The sequence below is a fragment of the Diadema antillarum genome, unplaced genomic scaffold (assembly GCF_040938485.1).
Source record: "Diadema antillarum isolate AM-2024a unplaced genomic scaffold, OU_Dant_1.0 seq00000798_RagTag, whole genome shotgun sequence".
NCBI lineage: Eukaryota > Metazoa > Echinodermata > Echinoidea > Diadematoida > Diadematidae > Diadema > Diadema antillarum.
In genome coordinates, this window is record NW_027271682.1 from 3376647 (window position 1) to 3396640 (window position 19994).

Consider the following 19994-nt stretch of genomic DNA (forward strand, 5'->3'; position numbering starts at 1 on the left):
CTTTTTTCTATCACCATATTGTAATGCAGTAGTGTTTCTACACCGTTCACTATCTACAACATCCTCAAATAGAACGTAGTCCGTGTTCTCTCCATCTCTCTACAACGGTGATAAATCTTAAGGCGGTGTCACACCTGTCCGGGCAAGCTACGCGGGCTTGTGGCGAGGAGGTAGTTTAAAGCATTTTTCGCGGGCGGACAAGAATGTTTGCAATTTTCGCACTTGTTTCTTACTTACTAGACGCGTGCTACTTAGCTTATACTTGCGTGCGTTCCGTGTGAGAGCTTTGAAACCGATCCATATTCTGTTACGAGCGACTTACGGGGATTGCGAAGTACCTGCTTTGGAGTTGCCTGTGAGGTGCTACCGGTAAGGGTTTCCTACTTGTGTTCTGCGCGTACACTGCAAAAAATGCGGTGTTAAAAGTGTAACACCAACCGGGTGTCAAACTGTGGGTGTTAAATTTGCAGAGACTCCAACTCTCCCGTTTTCGACGGGAGATCTCCCGCCGAAAACCCATTTGTGCAAAATCTCCCGTTCTCCCGTTGGAGATTTAATTTCTCCCGCCCTGGCTCAATGTCTCCCGTTACGTTGGAAAGGATTTCTTACTTATTGCTATCGTATGTTGCAAAAATAAGTCTTAGATAGCACCAGAGAGCATCTATAAACCTAGGAACTTCGCGCTTCGCACACATAAACTTGGAGTCTCCCGTTTGCCAGGGGTTTCAGGCGGGAGAATCTCCAGATCAGAAGGTGCTTGGGGTTGGAGTCTCTGAATTTGGTGTTAAATTGACACAATTTGACACCCTTCGGTGTTAATTTAACACCAACATTCTCTCATTCATTGGGTGTTAGATTCTCGGTGTTAAAATGACACCCAAGTGGTGTTATAGTTTTGTCATGAAAAGGGGGTTTTCACTAATAACACCGTATCGGTGTTAGTTGTCCACCAGAGAAAGTCACGTGTTCGCAGTCCGATGATCTCATTGGTTACACATGCCAATGCCTGAAATTTGTTGCTGTGGCGCGGAGTCGTCAACGTCTGTCATCGCGATAGTCAGGTTTTCGATGTCGCCTGGGGCTAAAAATGACATTAAATCTATGATGGTCACTTTGCTAAGTCTGTCAACGGGGATAAGTATCTTTTAAGGTAATTATTTCCTGTACCAGTTATTTTCTTTCATAAACGATGTGCATGATTTTCACGGATTTCATCGCATATTATAGACAACTTTGTCTTTGCACGCACGTAATACTATAGTATACTATGTAGCGCAGCATACTAAGTACATGTAGCCTATAGTGTTTGCCATACATAATAGGCCATAACACCAACGCGCTGTGCACAGCGGTGCATTGAGTCCGAATTTCGCTGAGGGTTCCTTTGTCCAATAATTGCATTTTAAAAATATCATCAAATTTTAAATATAAAAGGTTCCGTGGCATTTTGTATTGTTATTGATGTAGTTTTCTTACCTCTGAGGCTCTGGTGCGGATCTTTGTTAGCGCGCAAATCATTACCCGCTACTGACGTGCACGAAGACGAAGTTCGAACAATGTTTGTGTGTACATGTTCGTACAATGTAGGTATACTGGTAGGCTGGTAGGCCCCTAGGCCTACTATATTTTTTGTAGGGCCTACTGTAACTGTTCTAGGTCCAAACTGTTAGGTGTGAATTAGTACTAGGTACTAGGCTAGTAGCAAATATCGCTCTAAAAAGAGCGTAAATACCCGATTAAAGGGGCTGGGTGGGGGGTTCTCCCGACCCGATTTTTGTTTATCACAACAGGTTACGTGATGTTTTCAGTAGCTACAGTGTACACGTAGGAACGTAGGGGCCTATATAGGATGCTAGTGTTTGCGTGTGGATCTTACGTTAGAATCTACTAACTAGTTTCTAATATGAGTACTACTATTTATGAGTTTGCTAACCGCTTACAAATTTACATTATATAAGAATATGCTCTTATAAAGTTGATGACGTCACATGCATGTAAAACCGGTATTTCCACCGAGTCCATGTTAAGACTCTAGACTCTAGATCTAATTGTAAGGTGCGAGTTCAAGGGTAGCGAGAAACAGAATCACAGCCCATCTCTGGCAGTTGTTCTCTGTCTGAGAACTGATCCTAAATTTCACAAATGAGTCAAAATGGAATACATGTATCATCGCTTTTTTCATGATTCAGGTGAGGGAATATACGTCTACTTTGATGGTAGTATTTGTTGAAATAATCTCTTGAAAAAAAAAATCCCTTCTGGAATATGCCTCTTCCCCATACTTATGTTATTGCCACACTTAATGATATTGGCAATAGTGCACTTGAGAATCTTGCAAATGACAGAATTGCAAAAAGACCTTTTATTATCTATCTAAAAAACCTTGAAAATGAGAGTAGATCAATTGCAAAATGGCATTTGATTTTTCCATTTCTCCTCAAATAATATTTGCATAAATGTACACTGCATAAAGATGATGAATACCTGGAAGCAGGATATTATTGCCCCCCCCCCCCCTGGTGGCTAATTAAAACGAACTTGAAATTATGAGCATATCTCAAGTAGGTATATATAATAGAATCACCGACTGAATTAATCTGAAGCCACCTGAACAAAACCCTTTGTTTTCTGCAGTTCTGATCAAATCTTTCATGCACACAAGATAAATCTGTTTCATGCACTTGTATACAGTAAATACACTAGTGCAGTTATGTGGATGTTCAGTACTTTGAGTCCTAAGCCATTGCATCACACCTTGCGCACCAGTTTGACAGTTTGTGGACTTGTAGCCACTTGATAATTATGTATGTTCATGGTCCTTACACTTGCAGGTTGAACAGTACTTCTCACTCCTTCTCCCAGGCAACGATGCCAAGCTTTTTTGAGCAGTGGCCAGTTTTTGGTGGAAGGTCTTGTCAAGCTAGCAAGAGGAAAGCCTTCAGAAACCACAGTCAAGCTGTTGAGATTGCTGGGAGAACACATGCGGAAAACTGATGTGGATTCATGAGACTTGGAGCAATCATCAAATAGTGTACCACCAGACCTGGTAGCAGTCAGGGTATGCACAATACTATAGGTTTTGAAAGCCCCTTTTTTATGTTCTAGATGTCTATCCATCCAATATCGTTTCTTGTGTATCATGCCGCAAGTTGAAAACAATCATCTGTGAATGAAACTTGGTAAGGCTATGTAAATCCAGGGGGCGTTCCACAAAACTTGTCATTGGTGACAACTGTTATAAGTAGCTGAAATCTTTGCATCTGACAATACATTTTATCAAACGTTTCCCTGGAGTCGATAAGGGTCATGAGGTCAATAATCAAGGGTCAGGAGCCCTTCATTATGAAAAAAAAAATGCAGGAAATATCTTGTGACTTTGATTTTTCAAAGGCAGATGAATGGATTTCACCAAACTCAATTGTAATATAAAAGTTCACAGTCACAAATCAATATGTAATGTAATTTTGTTATTTTGGAGATGCTGATGAAATAAAGAAGAGTTTTTTTTTTCTTGTTTTTTTTTAAAGAAGTCACACAACAACCCATGGGTTCATCCTACTTGAAGGATCATATGTTTTACTTAATGCTCCCTGATTATGCAGTGCAATTCACTGATAATTTCTGTTGATACCTGGATACTTTGTTAATGAGTCGTAGAATATATTGTATATAACATGCATTTCTTACAACACAGCATAGAATGTAAGTAACCTGCAAATCCTTCTTGTACTCTATCTGCTTCCACCTGTGAACCAGGGCGCAAGGATTGTGCAAGATTGCTGTGCTTTGGCTATAGACTACCTTATCCGATTTCAAAAGGTAAGTCTACATGACTATAAGGTTTGTTCAAATATGATGCGACAACCCCCCTGACATTTTTAGTGTTCAGATATGGTGCGCCGAACCACGCCACTTTCATTATGTTTATGAATGCACATGACTCAAAAAAAAAATAAGATAAAGATAAACTCATGACATTGTATCTTCACTTACTTTTGAGCTTGATTGCACCATAACTTCTTGCCACTGTGTGGCAAAATATATTCCTCTTGCCTCAGTGTTTTTGTTTTGTTTTGTTGCATTTTGATCTGTTTATTTGTTTTTTACCATCTCATATCGCATTGATTTGTGCACTAAAATGTTGCCGGAGTTTGACTCATATCTGAACAAGCCTTTATGAGTCATTTTGGACAGGCAATTAGAACTCACAGTACTTTGGTATTCTGAAAATGAAATTGATTTTTACGAGTTTAATTGATTTTGCATTTTCTACTTTCTATGATCTGTTTTTGTATTAGAAAAGAAATTAGAGGTCAAGGGAAATTTTCTGTTTTTTTTTGTGTTGTTGGACTATGTAATTTATTAAGATCACTTGCTTTTCCATGTTTCACAGGTTAACTTTTTTTTTTTGGATGTTGTGAATATTTTTGCGCACTTTCCTTTGTCAGGGTTATGTCCTGATGTTGACGAGAACTTTACTCATGAATGCTTCAAAGTCGATCCTTGAACTTTAAAGATTGTCTTCCCCATATGTAGGCTGAAATTTTGAAGTTGCTTTTTGATCAGTCACGAATAAGAGAAAAGTGATAAATTTCAAAGCTTCTTTAAGAAAAAAATAGGTATAAGTGAGTTTTAATTGTGAAATTATAGTGATCTTTAAGTAAAATGGAATAAGATCCATTTATTATCCTCTGCCAAGAAGTGGTGCCTGAATTGTTATGGTTTTGAGTAGTCCATCCCTCCGTGTGTGTGATAGCTTGAAATCTGTTAAAATAATCATAAATGTGAATAAAATGTGTTAAGCCTATGTATGACTGAGTCTATCTAATTGCATTATGGAATCGAAATAAAGGTCACAGTCAAATTTGTCTAGTTTTTCTTTGTAATAGATTCATACAATGTCTGTTTGTTTTTCATTGTTTCCTTACATTTTCAGCCTGATGCTAGTTTTGATCACCACTTGAAGAGGGAAAGCAGAAGAAGATGCAGCTCTTGATGCAGCTTGCTTGCTTGAAGATCAGAAGATGCAGCTTGCTTGACAGAGGACGTCAGAAGGATAACATACATGTGTACCAATATTACTTCATTGTTGACCACTTGGTACTACCCTGCCCTGGTGATATCATTCAGAGTGCCTTCGACACATTGTTCAAAGCACATTAAATATGTGTGTATGCAAAACCTCTCATCAACCTTTGGACATTTGGAATTACCCCGAGTTCGTGAACCGAGATCTAAACTTTCAAATAGATAATGAAGTGATGCATTCTTTAGGAGTTCCCACTGAAACTGCTTTTTTTCACTGTTTGCCATACGAACATGGACTGAGTGATGGACAAACAATAAATTTCGCCCAGGGGGCCTGTGTACGGACATAATTTGATTCGTTCAATGGTTTTAGAAGATACTTGAAGAATCATCATTGTGACAATGAAACTGTGAAGATACTCCAAGTCCAGTTCTATGGAGGAACCGAGATAGAGACTGATGATACAAGTTGTATACAGTTGATGAAGCAGTACTCTCCATTAGTCGATGACAGTTTTTGATGAGGAGGTGATTACCTTTAGTCAAGAGGACATTGAACAACGACCTTGTAATTTTTACATGTCCTAGTTTACATGTGTCAGTATGGAGTAATGCATTACCATGGTAACATCAAATTTTCATAAAGATTACAAATACAGAATGTGGATCAAGCTACTCAATTTTAAATCAATTCTGCTGAAATTCGATTGTCCAGAAATCTGTTGCCATGGCAATTGCAGTTTTTAAACAAATCATACAAAATTGTGTGGATCACGCTGCTCTCTTAGTTTCTTTTTTTTAGCATTTAAATTTGAATTTGATACATATGGTCACTATGATAATATGTTATCGTGCAAGACACTTTTTGTGGGGGTCATAAATCCGTTTCCATGGCAACAGCATCTTCATACAAATCATCCACAAATACGATGTGGATTCAGCTAACTTCCTCAGATTTTGAGCATTTGACTTTAAATTTGGCACATGTGACCACTGTATTATGTACCTGTGCAAATTTTATTTTTCGTCATTGTCAAATAGTATGTTGTCAAGTTAATGGTATTTTGTAATGAGAATCGTATAAACTACAAGTGGATTGAGCTTACTCTCTCAATTTTTAGCAATAACCTTGAGATATGACACCTATATATTGTGACAAGATAAATTCTAGATGTGCAAAACACTTTTCTCGTCAATGTTAAACCATGCGTTGCCATGCTAACTTTTTTTTTTTTTTAATACAAAGCAATCAAAGATATTGTGATTGACTCATAACTCCCTCATGTTTTAGGCATTTGACTTGAAATTTGGCACGTGACCACTGTAGTGCGCTAATGTGCAAATGTCATCTTTTGTATCGGTCAAAGAAAATGTTATCATGGCAGTGACATTTTCAAATTAAAAACTTACACAACAGTTGATTATGCAATCTCCCTCAGTTTCTGAGCATCTGGCCTGAAATATTGAACAGAGTGCTAATGTAATGGCAACTATCTTTTAAAATGAAAATCAAACAAAAAATACTGTGAATTGGGTGAGCTCCCTCAGTTTTCTAGCATTTGACTTGAGGTTTCGCTCATGTAACCAGTGTAATCTTAAAATGAGTCGCACACTGATCTCACTGTTGAGTAATCTTGCTTTGGTAACAACTTTTGTTACATTGTACTTTTTTTTTCAACAAAAGGCATACAAGAATATCATGAATTGAGCTAACTCTCTAAGTTTTAGGTGGGGGTATCAATTACATCCAGTTCGAGTTGAAAATATTGGCCCAAGAAGGCCTTATGTGTGTCATTTGAATATTCAAATGATCCGAATTTCACATGCTTGTATCATCACTTGCAATAGCATTGATCAAAAGAAAGAGTATAATCTTTTTTTTATGTTAACATTTTACAACCAGACTGGATGATCTATGTTGAATATTTGAATTACACAGCTGAGTAGGCAATTCAATTTGAACATTTGAATGATAGAGCCAAGAAGATATAATACTAGTATCAATTTCATTTGAAAATTCAACTTGATAGTGCCAAGAAGGCCAAAGGTATTCAGAGTGAGTATTTAAATTTGATATTTTAGCCTACAATAGCCATAATGTATCTCATTTGCATAGATAATCAAAGAACCAACTGACAGGGTCAAAGGTATTCCATTTTGATACTTATATTGTAGAGATGAGGCTTTCATTACATGTAATAGAATTATTGTGTTTTGTTGTGACAGACAGAATTTATTAAATATTTTGATCAACCTAGTAGCACGTGACTGTCTTTCACCTACTTACATTACTGTGTTATTTTGTGCGATTGAATGTGGAGAGTGTGAAATGATGTCGAGGTATCGACACTTCAAATTGTTAATAAGTTGGCATCACTTGGAATTTATTTCTCACCCTGAAGCGTTGAATCAACACTTCTGTGGTGTCAAATAAACACCAAATAATGCAAACTTATAACACTTTGAAGTGTTAGAATAACACCATGACAGGTGTTGGGGTATAGATTCTAACAACAAATAGTGTTGAAGTTACACCGTCATTGGTGTTAAATGGTGTCAAAAGAACACCAAAGTGGTGTCAACTTATCAATAATCTAAGCAACACCAAAGCTGGTGTTGGTATATTTCAACACCACGGGTGTTGAACTTACACCATAACTGGTGTTGGGATGTCAAATGAACACCATTATGGTGTCAACTTCTTGACACTCTCTTAAGTGTTGAAAAAACACCGAGGCTGGTGTTGGTATATTTTTACACCCTTTAACACCCATGGGTGTTGGATATTTTAACACCAGAGACGGTGTTACTTCAACACCAGATGGTGTGGTCCTTTATTGAAGTTCGGCCGGTGTTAGATTCAACACCAGTGGTGTTAAATCTAACACCACTGTTTTTGCAGTGTACCTCTACGGGCAACTCCCGTGACTCTTCCGGAACAAGTTTTGAGCATGCTCAAGGCCTTGTCATACCGTATCTGGGGAAGTTTTGCGGCTTGACTTGCGGGGAAACAAATTTGCTACCCGGAGCTCTCCGCAGTTGGCCCGAACTTGACAGTACCTAGCACTTATCTCGTCCTTAGTTGTCCGAAGGTGCGCACGCTAGTCCAATTTTCCCGCAGCAAAGTTTTGAGCATGACCAAAACTATTTCCGGATGAGTCGCGAGGATTGCCCGAAGAGTTCCACGCAGAACACCCGTTATAGGAGGGCCGTAGCCGCCGCAATTCACAGGCATTTGACCCACTTGAAGTAGGTAAGTTGCCCGCTGATCTATGCCTATGTGAAGGGAGTGCGTGCCATTTGTGGGCTCATTCTCTTCTTTGTCCTCTGTCCTCTGTGGCGTCGAGGACTACCTGGTCCCTTTCGGACAGGACTTCATCCGCCGAATGGACTTCAGCAGCAATTTGATGCATTTGCTGTTAATCTTCCGGGCTTTGTGGCTGTCCATCCACTGGACGTTCTCTGCCCTTGTGCACTTTCCGTCTACGGGGCATCTTCACTTCTTGAAAGCTAGTTGACAAATGATTGTTTGCCCATCCACTCGAACCAGCCTATTGTTCAGGCTAGCACTCACCTCGCAGGCGACTAGTACGCAGATAACACGCAGTTGTGGCGCAGATACTTCGCAGAGCCCGTATGTCGCCCGTAACTGACATAAAAGAAGCTATCACGAAGCTATCACGTGACACCCACGCGCCTAACATGCAGTTCAACGGAATACACGCAAGAAGGACTTAGGTATCACGCGTTTATCATGTAATACCCACGCCAAACTCGCCCTAAACCTTGTCCGGTTATTATTCTGCGTGCTGAAAAAATCCCCATACGCAATAAGCCCGCTTAGCTGGTGTGACAGGGCCTTTTTTGGCAGCGGGTAAATAGAGCCAGCGTGCGCACCTCCGGGTAACTACTTTTGAGATACATGCTAGGTACTGTCATCTGCGGGTCATCTGCGGGGACCTCCGGATAGCAAAAATGTTCTTCGGAAGTCGCACGCAAGGCTGGTGTGACACGGCCTTTAAGATACTAGTAGCGTTTTGTATTCTACTCTCAGAAGTCGTAAAGCAAGTGCTTCAAACTTACGCGCAAGTTACAACCCACCCCCTCCTTTCTTCTGTCAGCAAGTGTGCGTTATTAATTAATTGTAAATCAAGCCTGTATCGGCAATGAATTGTGACATTTTGTATCGATTCATTTGGTTCTGATGGAAAACAGGAACCGATGAAATATCAACATAAATACCCGTATCAATTTTTGAGAGCCATTCTGATTATAATGCTGATGATGAGCTGTATATAAAGGTAAGGACTATAATGTCTGCTTTCTTCGACAGGCTAAACGATTACCCTTCGCAACACTCGACCACCATGGCATCGTCACCTGACGGCAAAGCACGCGTCATGATCTGGAGCACACCACGCTCGATCTCGACCGCGTTCGCGAGATCGATGTCGGCTCGTGGTGACACGGAAGTCTTCTGGGAGCCCTACCTTGCCTGCTACTCCTTTGGTCCAGACAGAAAGATACACTGGGGAGACCATATTCCTGGTAAGTATAGGCATAATGATCTCTCAATAAAATCCTCTCGCCCTTTTGCGATGCCTCCACTAAAAAGCAAACATTCATCTCGGATGACGGATTTATTATAATCTCGAACAAATACATTCTTCATCATCTTTTTCCCCCATTGTTTATGGTAGTGCGTTAAAAAATTGTAACTGATTTTTAGACACCTTTGCTATTCAATGTTTCTTGTCTTGGTTTTCATGGAATGATTTTGAAAAGTTAATTGTGATCGATAGAGTTCCGATGTATTTGGCGTGTCCGTTTGTTTGTTTTTTTCAGTTTCTTATGTCTTTATTTTTTTTCCTGCGAGTAAAGGTTTGCACCTCCCCCGTCCTATCTTAGGAAATTAACATACATACCAAATGACAATGATAATAGAAAAAAGAGAGTATTTCTAATTTTAAGACCTTGTACAAGACCAAAAAGATAATGTTGCACAGTAAGAACTGGAAAACATCTACATCGAAATTTGATTATTAACCACTGATTGAGGAAAAGAAAACACGAACATCATTTCCAGCATGACTCTAAAGTTACTAAGGTCTTGAAGGTTTCGTAGTTTGCTCGATACGTAAAGAAAAAAAAAAACGTTCTACTTAGACAAACATTGAGGGAGACATTGCCTACACTGAAATACTCCTAGAGTATATTACATGTCAAATTCATACTGAAAGTGAAGTACACTTTCAGTATGAAATGTCAATGGCGACACACATTACAAAGACATGTCGATCTGTATACTGTATATGCAACTTCGCAATATTCACAGTATCAGGAAATCATTATCACACAAAGTTGCAGCCTCTGTTATTCATTCGTATGTTTTGTCTCGTATTGATTATGGAAATGCATTATTGTTCAAGGCTTTATCTTACCAACTGGCTAAACTTCAGCGTGCTTAGAACTCTGCTGCTCGGGTCCTCAGTAGAACATCTCGCTTCTCCAGCATTACCCCAGTTCTAAAAGATCTTCACTGGCTACCCATATCCAAGAGGATAGAGTTTAGAATTCTTCTTCATACATGGAAAGCAGTACATTCTTCAGCTCCAAAATATCTGCAAAACCTTGTTTCAGAATACGTCCCTGGCAGAAATCTCCGTTCATGTAATAGTAAACAATTAATAGTTAAAAGAACAATCTCGAGTCTCGGAGAAAAAGCCTTTGTTTCCGCAGCCCCATCTCTCTGGAACGCCACTGAGGATCCGATCAGCAGAGACCATTGAAACTTTTAAAAAGCTTCTGAAGTCACATATGTTTGCATCCTGTTTTGATTGAATTTTCAACGAATTGCTCATCGGGTGTATTATTATTATTATTTCTATCTATCTCTTTGTTCTTTTCAACCTTCTTATGTACAACTATGACTATAATGCATGTTATTCTTTTGTCCCTCTGCGCCTCAGAATAGGCTACTAGATCGAAGGCGCATTACAAATGCTGTACTTATTATTATTACATGTATACACTCTTCAAAATCATATAGCACTGTGTCTAAAGGAAGTCAATATAAACTTTTAAACATCTCTCTCTCTCTCTCTCTCTCGCTGCCCCTTTCAATTTTGTTTATACTTTAATTTCACCCCCCTTCTCTGCACCGATAAGTGTTTTTTTTTCCTTTCTTAGTGCTTACTGTCTACATCTCGAAATAACAACTATTTCACTTGTTTTTTTGTTCTTGCTATGTAGGTATGCTTAACGACAAATACACATACAGCTACATCGACCACATTCTGAATGATGACTACCCGAATTCGAAGGTTCTCTTCGTCAAGGGAATGATTGAGGGAATCAGAGGAAACTTCGATGTCGTCGACTCCAAGTACAAACACTCCTTCCTGGTTCGTCGACCCGAGAAGGTGTTTCGTTCCCTGGAGCGACTAACCAAAGAGACACCAGGTGTCACGAGTGGAGTGACAGACGCTCTCCTCCACTGAGGTCAATTTGCATGGAATTTGTAAATAGGTACTTAAGCATGCAAATTGATGCAAACTTTTTAACATGTCAATGGAAGACATTCCAGACCGCTCTCGGTAGAGCCACGGTAGTGCTATGTGTGGCAAGGAGCGGCAGTATGACATCAGGCCTTGAAGGGGACATCACGCTGTGGTGCTGTCTCCGTGACACAGTGTATGAGAATGGCCACTCGGTAACGGTGACAGGGGCCGCCACCCCAGTCAGTATAAACTAGAGATACCCACAGATAGTGGTAAGTGCACTAATTTTGAAATGTTTATGTATTCAATTGGCATAATTCGTTTGTGCAATGGATATCCGAATTGAGAGTGAATTGTGATAAATGTTCCAGTTAACATGTGATATGGATATATAATGGTAATTTTGTTTATGGTTGCATGAGCTGAGATACATTTGTATATTTATAATGAGGTAATTTGAACGTTGATTAGGATAATATGAATGTGCTCAAGTGCTCTGGCTGTAAGTGATCTGAATATTTTAATATTTGAAGGGTTTCCGGGTTTCCCGAAGGGTCAAGGACCCATTGGCATTGGCACTGCAAGAGGCAGGTTCATAAAGGCGTCGACTGTCGACCAGCTCCGAGGCAGTAAGGGAGCATAGACTGTCGACTGAACTTCATTCCTGGATGCTGAGGAGACACCGCTAAGACGTCCGTCGGGAGAGCGACCACGCGAACGGCAATCGCGAAGAGTTGCTACGACAGACCACGCGACAGTCCATCCCAGCACCAGCGTAACGGGGCCCCGTCGTCGACCGACGTCGTCATCGACCTGCATTGTCATCGTCATACATCGTCGTCATAAGCCATCGTCACGCAACGTACACCCGTGACAGCCATTCGAGGTGAAATGAATCCAATTTGAGTTAAACATAATCAAGTCCTAAGAGCCAGAAAGCCACTGAGCAGGAATAATCTATGTTCGTTTTTTCTCTTTTTATAATTTGCTGTAAAACCAAGATTCACAGTTATAGATAATTAAAATATTTGAGTTAATTGAATGCACATTGTTTCCTCCGTTTCGTCTTGTATGAGTTACAGCCTGCCAGCAGTTCTCAGAGGTTATGAAAATTTCTTTGTTCCGTTTATTTCCATATAAAAGGATGGAAATCGGGCAAATTCCGTGACAATTGGGGGCTCGTCCGCTGGAGAGAACTTGGCAGGGTTTATTCATACAAGAATTTGAGACGTGATTTGTGTAACCTCATGTTGTGTGTATAAGATATCACAATGGAATTAGAGAAGTACGTACAGTTAGGTAAAGATTGTGGACTGCAAGGTGCAGAACTAGTGGAGTTTGCCCGCACTGAAAGAGACAAGTATCTCGAAGAAAAGAGACGAGATGAAAAGTTAGAAAGAGATGAAAGACAGGTACAAAGGGAAGAAATAACCAAGCAAAAGAGGATTGAGTTAGAAATAGCTCAATATAGGAGTGTCAATGTGAAGGGAACAAATAGTGTAAGGAATAGCTTACCAAGCTTGCCGGCGTTTCGCGCTGACTCTGACGATTTGGACGCTTATCTGTTGCGCTTTGAGAGATATGCAAAACAAAGTCAGTGGCCAGAGGAATGCTGGGCTCCTGCATTGGGGAACCTTTTGACCGGGCGCGCTTTGGAAGTTTATTCTCTCTTACCGGCAAATGAAGCTGATGACTATGAGAGTCTGAAAGATACACTCTTGCGGCAGTTTGCGCTAACTGAAGAAGGCTTTCGCAAACGTTTTCGAGAGGCGCGGCAGAAAATGGGCGAATCATTTGGGCAATTTGCAACGCGCATAACTGGATATGCTACTAGATGGGTAGAGATGTCGGGTACAGGTAAGTCCTATGAAGGGCTACTAGAACTAGCCGTGCGTGAACAGTTGCTCGAATGTTGTGATCGTGGATTATCCGTATTCATTCGTGAGAGAAACCCACGATCGGTGAAGGAGATGGCAGATATCGCAGATCGGTATCGGGACGCACACGGGCATGGCGGCTCCGGTAAACGCGCACGCGACGATAATAAGTCTCGTAACCAGTGCAACGAAGCAAGCCAAGCAAAGAAAGGGGGCACTACGTCACGTGACAACCAGGGTTGCTTTGTCTGTGGTAAGCAAGGACATTTTGCTTCTAAGTGTCCAGACCGTAAAACTGACCAGTCGAAAGTAACTAACAAGCAGTATGTGCCAAAGTCAAAACAGACGGGGGCAACATGTGTGGTAGGAGTATGCCCTACTCATGATGCTCACGAGAGAGGGAATGTTAGTGGCACACCTTCTGTTAAACTGATGTGTGGTCACGAGTTACCCCTTCTTAGCGCTGGGTGTAACGTAGGCACAGACATGCCGACAGGTGATGGTAGGTTGAATGGTAAAAGAGTGAAGGTGCTGAGAGACACTGGTTGCAACACCGTAGTGGTGAAACGTCAACTGATAGAGGAATCACAGCTGACTGGTGAGATTCAAACTTGTGTGCTCATAGATGGTACTGTGAGAAAAGTGCCACTAGCAAAAGTTGAAATCGACTCACCATACTTTGTTGGAACAACACATGCTTTATGTATGACGAATCCTATCTACGATCTAATCATAGGTAATGTTAGTGGTGCTAGCCAGCCTGGTGACGAGGACATCGGATGGAGCGGAGAGGATGCTAGGGAGAAGCCATCAGCTGAGGAGATGACGACCTCCGGTTCAGAGGCAGAGTCCGCGGAAGCAGAGTCTTCGAAAGGGACAACGCAGAACGGCATCACAACGACCTCCGACAGTCGTGATCGTCCCCACACTGACGAGAGGGTGAAGCAGTCACCGACACCCCTACCTACAACCAACGAAAGTGCAGCAGTAGAGACAAGAGGCATGAGGAAATCGAAGGAACGGCCGTGGAAGAGACTGGGATCAGCAGACCAGCCGACGATCACTGCAACCAGGGAGGAGATGATCAGAGAGCAGGCGCGAGATGCCACACTGGAGAAACTTCGGAAGTTGGCGGAGAAAGGTGAGGCTAAGGCTGTAGGGAAAGGAAGTGAGGTCAGATATTTTTGTCGTGACAATCTTCTCTTCCGTGAATACAGGTCTCCCTACGTCGAGAGAGGAAAGACATTCACGCAGCTAGTGGTGCCCCAGCCGTATCGCAGTGAAGTACTCCGACTAGCTCACGACTCCCCTCTAGCAGGTCACTTGCAGACAAAGAAGACGGCTGACCGAATTCTCGCCCACTTCTATTGGCCAGGGATTCAAGCCGATGTCAAGCGCTACTGTGCATCATGCGATTCATGTCAACGCACTACGCCGAAGGGTAAGATAGGGAAAGTACCCCTGACCATCCCCCCTTTGATTGATACATGTTTCCGTAGAGTGGCGGTTGATTTGATCGGACCACTGGAACCGATCACTGAGAGAGGGAATCGATATATCTTGACGATAATCGATCTTGCTACTAGATACCCAGAGGCGGTAGCATTACCACGAATCGAAGCAGAACGGGTAGCAGAGGCGTTAGTTGAAGTATTCTCGAGGTTAGGCATTCCTAATGAGATACTGTCTGATAACGGCACTCAATTCGTTTCAGGTGTGATGAAAGAAGCAGCTCAACTCCTGGGAGTGAAGCAATTTCACACGACACCATACCACCCGATGGCGAACGGCGCCTGCGAGAGATTCAACGGCACGTTGAAACAGATGCTGAGGAGAATGTGCCAGGAACGACCTAGCGACTGGGACCGCTTCCTGCCAGCTCTTCTCTTCGCATACCGAGAGGTGCCTCACGAAAGCCTTGGCTTTTCTCCTTTCGAACTCATGTATGGCAGAGTGGTGAGAGGACCCATGACAGTACTGAAAGAGCTGTGGACTAAGGAGATCCCTGAGGAGGAAACGAAGACTACGTACCAGTTCGTCATCGATCTCCAAAACCGACTCGAACAGACGTGTGAACTCGCCAAAGAGGAGCTGTCCAAAGCATCAAGGAAGTACAAGAAACACTTTGACGTGAAGACGAAGGAGAGACGCTTCGAGTGCGGCGACAAAGTGCTACTCCTGTTACCGACGACGAGGAATAAGCTGCAAATGCAATGGCGAGGTCCATTCGAAATCGTGCAGCGAATTGCCAGAGACGATTACCGATTGCTAGTGAACGGTAAGGAAAGGACCTACCACGCCAATCTCCTGAAACGGTACATTGGGAGAGAAGACGAGAAAGTCGACGACCTCGAGAACGAAAACCAGGGACAACTGGAGGCGAACTACGTCAGTGTCGTGGACGACCAGGTAGATGATGACGGATCGGTGCCCCTCTCATTTCCCTCCATCGAAGCGTCGGAAAGCGTGCATGACGTAAAGTGCAGTGACGAGCTAGACGAGGAGAAGATGAAGGAGGTAAGATCCCTCTTGCTGGAGTTCTCGGATGTCATGACCGATGTCCCAGGACGGACCGACATCATCGAGCACGCCATCGAACTGAAAACGAACGAGCCGATACGTTCTCGCCCATACCCAGTCCCCCGGTCACTGAAGGAGACCATCAGAGAGGAGGTCAACACCATGTTGAGGATGGGAGTGATCGAAAGGTCGACATCGCCATACGCATCCCCCGTGGTCCTTGTAAAGAAAAAGGACGGGAAGAATCGCTTCTGCGTCGACTATAGGAAGTTGAACGCCAAGACAGTTGTCGACAACGAACAAATCCCAAACATCGAAGAACTGATGGCAGAGATAGGAAATGCAAAGTTCTTCACCAAGATCGATTTGGCCAAAGGCTATTGGCAGATACCCGTGGTCGAAGAAGACCGGAAGAAGACCGCGTTTGTCACGCCAGACGGCCAGTACGAGTTCAAGGTACTACCATTCGGGCTAGTAAATGCCCCAGCAGTGTTCACTCGGATGATGAGAGCTCTGCTGGAAGGCCTGCCCCATGTCGTCCATTACATCGACGACATTCTGATCTACAGTTCCTCATGGGAGGAGCACCTGAACGACATCCGACAAGTCTGCCTCCGACTACGACAGGCTCACCTTACAGCGAGACCGACAAAGTGTCATGTCGCGTGTAAGTCCGTGGAGTTCTTAGGACACATCGTAGGACAAGGAAAGATGAAACCTACCCCAGAACAGATCCAGAAGGTGATGGCGACAACGCGACCGACAACCAAGAAGGAGGTGAGAGCATTCTTGGGGCTCGTGGGATATTATCGGAAGTTTATTCCAAACATGTCCACGATCGCTGCTCCCCTCACAGACGCGACGAAGAAGAATGAGCCTGACAAGATAAGATGGGACGAATCCCATGAGCAAGCATTTTGTACACTACGAGACAGACTAGTCGACTTCCCAATTCTAAGACTACCCGATGACGACAAGGAGTTCGTTCTACGGACCGATGCATCCGATGTGGGACTCGGCGCTGTGCTGATGCAGGAAAGCGAGGGGAAATACTTCCCCATCAGCTACGCTTCTCGAAAACTGCTGCAGCGCGAGCGCGTATACCCAATCGTAGAGCGCGAGTGTCTAGCTCTTGCGTGGGCGGTCAGAAAGTTCTCTTACTTTTTGTATGGCCGAGCATTCCAGCTGCAAACTGACCACTACCCGCTTGCTCATCTAACACACGCGCGAATGCAAAACCCAAGAGTCATGCGCTGGGCGCTTGCACTGCAGGCATACCAGTATCGTGTACAGGTAATCAAGGGCTCAGAGAATGTTGGGGCTGATTACCTCAGCAGATGCCCTACTGAGTAGAAATAGAGGTATAAACAGCCCATGGCATCACTACTATATGTGAGTTTAATCACAACGTAATTTTGCAATGAATTTATTGTTACTGCTATATACATTGTATGCTAGGAGGTATATTGTAAAACTACAGTATTACACAAATTATATATGATGAGTATGAGGTAAGATACGCAGTTGACTCATACATCTCTGAAATTATTTGACTGCTCTGAATCAGACACCCCGGTAAATACCGTGCATAAGAAGGTTTTGCACATTACATTTATTTTGTAGCAACAGCTAATGCACATAATATGCGATTAGCACAGGTATCATAATATTCTCCAATGTTATACTGGCCAACAAGAAGAGTCTGTTGAAATTGTGCCGAAAGTGTCAACTTTGTATTGTGCGGTGCAAAAAAGAGGTAATTTTATTATTGAACTGTGGCTGATATAATAACGCAATAGTGTTAAAAGAGATAATTATGATGAAGTTTATATGTTATCTAATTGACTGAGTAAATCAGATTGTATAGTATACTGTGGAGTTTGTTGGTTCGATAGAATACACATATAAACTGTCTCCATGGACAGCAGCCGACATTTGGAACAGTAGTCTGTCATGTATCACGACGAGTGAAGTTATGAAGCAGTGAATTGTTATCAGGAGTATAATGCTTTTGATTTAGAAGAGTAATGGTGAGAAAGTACTTACCTGCTACAGACATTTGATTTTTATTAGAGAAATGGCTATTGTTTCAGAGCGACTGTCATCTTAAATGGGGGGTTATTTGTCACGAGTGGAGTGACAGACGCTCTCCTCCACTGAGGTCAATTTGCATGGAATTTGTAAATAGGTACTTAAGCATGCAAATTGATGCAAACTTTTTAACATGTCAATGGAAGACATTCCAGACCGCTCTCGGTAGAGCCACGGTAGTGCTATGTGTGGCAAGGAGCGGCAGTATGACATCAGGCCTTGAAGGGGACATCACGCTGTGGTGCTGTCTCCGTGACACAGTGTATGAGAATGGCCACTCGGTAACGGTGACAGGGGCCGCCACCCCAGTCAGTATAAACTAGAGATACCCACAGATAGTGGTAAGTGCACTAATTTTGAAATGTTTATGTATTCAATTGGCATAATTCGTTTGTGCAATGGATATCCGAATTGAGAGTGAATTGTGATAAATGTTCCAGTTAACATGTGATATGGATATATAATGGTAATTTTGTTTATGGTTGCATGAGCTGAGATACATTTGTATATTTATAATGAGGTAATTTGAACGTTGATTAGGATAATATGAATGTGCTCAAGTGCTCTGGCTGTAAGTGATCTGAATATTTTAATATTTGAAGGGTTTCCGGGTTTCCCGAAGGGTCAAGGACCCATTGGCATTGGCACTGCAAGAGGCAGGTTCATAAAGGCGTCGACTGTCGACCAGCTCCGAGGCAGTAAGGGAGCATAGACTGTCGACTGAACTTCATTCCTGGATGCTGAGGAGACACCGCTAAGACGTCCGTCGGGAGAGCGACCACGCGAACGGCAATCGCGAAGAGTTGCTACGACAGACCACGCGACAGTCCATCCCAGCACCAGCGTAACGGGGCCCCGTCGTCGACCGACGTCGTCATCGACCTGCATTGTCATCGTCATACATCGTCGTCATAAGCCATCGTCACGCAACGTACACCCGTGACAGCCATTCGAGGTGAAATGAATCCAATTTGAGTTAAACATAATCAAGTCCTAAGAGCCAGAAAGCCACTGAGCAGGAATAATCTATGTTCGTTTTTTCTCTTTTTATAATTTGCTGTAAAACCAAGATTCACAGTTATAGATAATTAAAATATTTGAGTTAATTGAATGCACATTGTTTCCTCCGTTTCGTCTTGTATGAGTTACAGCCTGCCAGCAGTTCTCAGAGGTTATGAAAATTTCTTTGTTCCGTTTATTTCCATATAAAAGGATGGAAATCGGGCAAATTCCGTGACACCAGGTATGCCAGAAGATTTCATGACCGGTTTCAAGAACATCTTCCATGACCTCGAAGACTTCTACAACCACGTCCAGACAAAATTCGGCCAGTCCTCACCTCCAATTATCGACGCGGATGATCTCGTCACCCACCCAGAGACCATCCTACCGAAGTACTGCGATGCGATGGGGATCGAGTTCACACCAAAAATGCTCGAGTGGGACAGCGTAGACCCGAGTCAGCTCAACTGGCATTGTACAGACGTGGGCGACATTGCCAACGAGGAAATGAAGAAGACTGTGGTGTTGTCAAATGCTATGCAGAGCAAAGGTTTCGGGAAAGCCCCCGATCCCACGAAATCCTCCAAGCCGTCGCCCACTGTTGCAGAGTATGCCGAGCACGCTATGCCGGTCTATCAGAGATTGTATGATCTCCGGATTAAGCCTTAAAGGACAAGTTCACCTTCATAGGCATGTGAGTTGTGTGAATGCAGCAATATTAGTAGTGCACATCATTGAGAGTTTGAGGAAAATCGGACAATCCGTTCAAAAGTTATGAATTTTTGAAGTTTCTGCTCACTCAAGGCTGGATGAGAAGACTACTATAGCTTGTGATGTCACACGAGTACAACGATATAAAGAAAGAATAAAGAAAATTCAACATATTTTCACTTTTTTTGCATAACAAAAGAACACTTGACTTCTCTCTTTCAGAAGGCAGGGGGGATAATATTATCCTTAACATATGTCAGTAACA

General features: G+C 42.5%; 2 protein-coding genes across 2 annotated transcripts; both read left to right on the top strand.

Moving 5' to 3' along the window:
* The first annotated feature begins 9365 nt into the window (after positions 1–9365).
* On the top strand, positions 9366–19718 carry LOC139739430 (uncharacterized). Its single transcript, XM_071650043.1, has 3 exons — positions 9366–9576; positions 11281–11499; positions 19269–19718. Exons 1-3 carry the CDS (start codon positions 9396–9398, stop codon positions 19685–19687), a joined length of 819 nt encoding a protein of 272 aa, XP_071506144.1. The 5' UTR covers positions 9366–9395; the 3' UTR covers positions 19688–19718.
* On the top strand, positions 12800–17278 carry LOC139739359 (uncharacterized). The gene has a single exon (XM_071649979.1). It carries the CDS (start codon positions 12800–12802, stop codon positions 17276–17278), a length of 4479 nt encoding a protein of 1492 aa, XP_071506080.1.
* Positions 19719–19994: the final 276 nt, after the last annotated feature.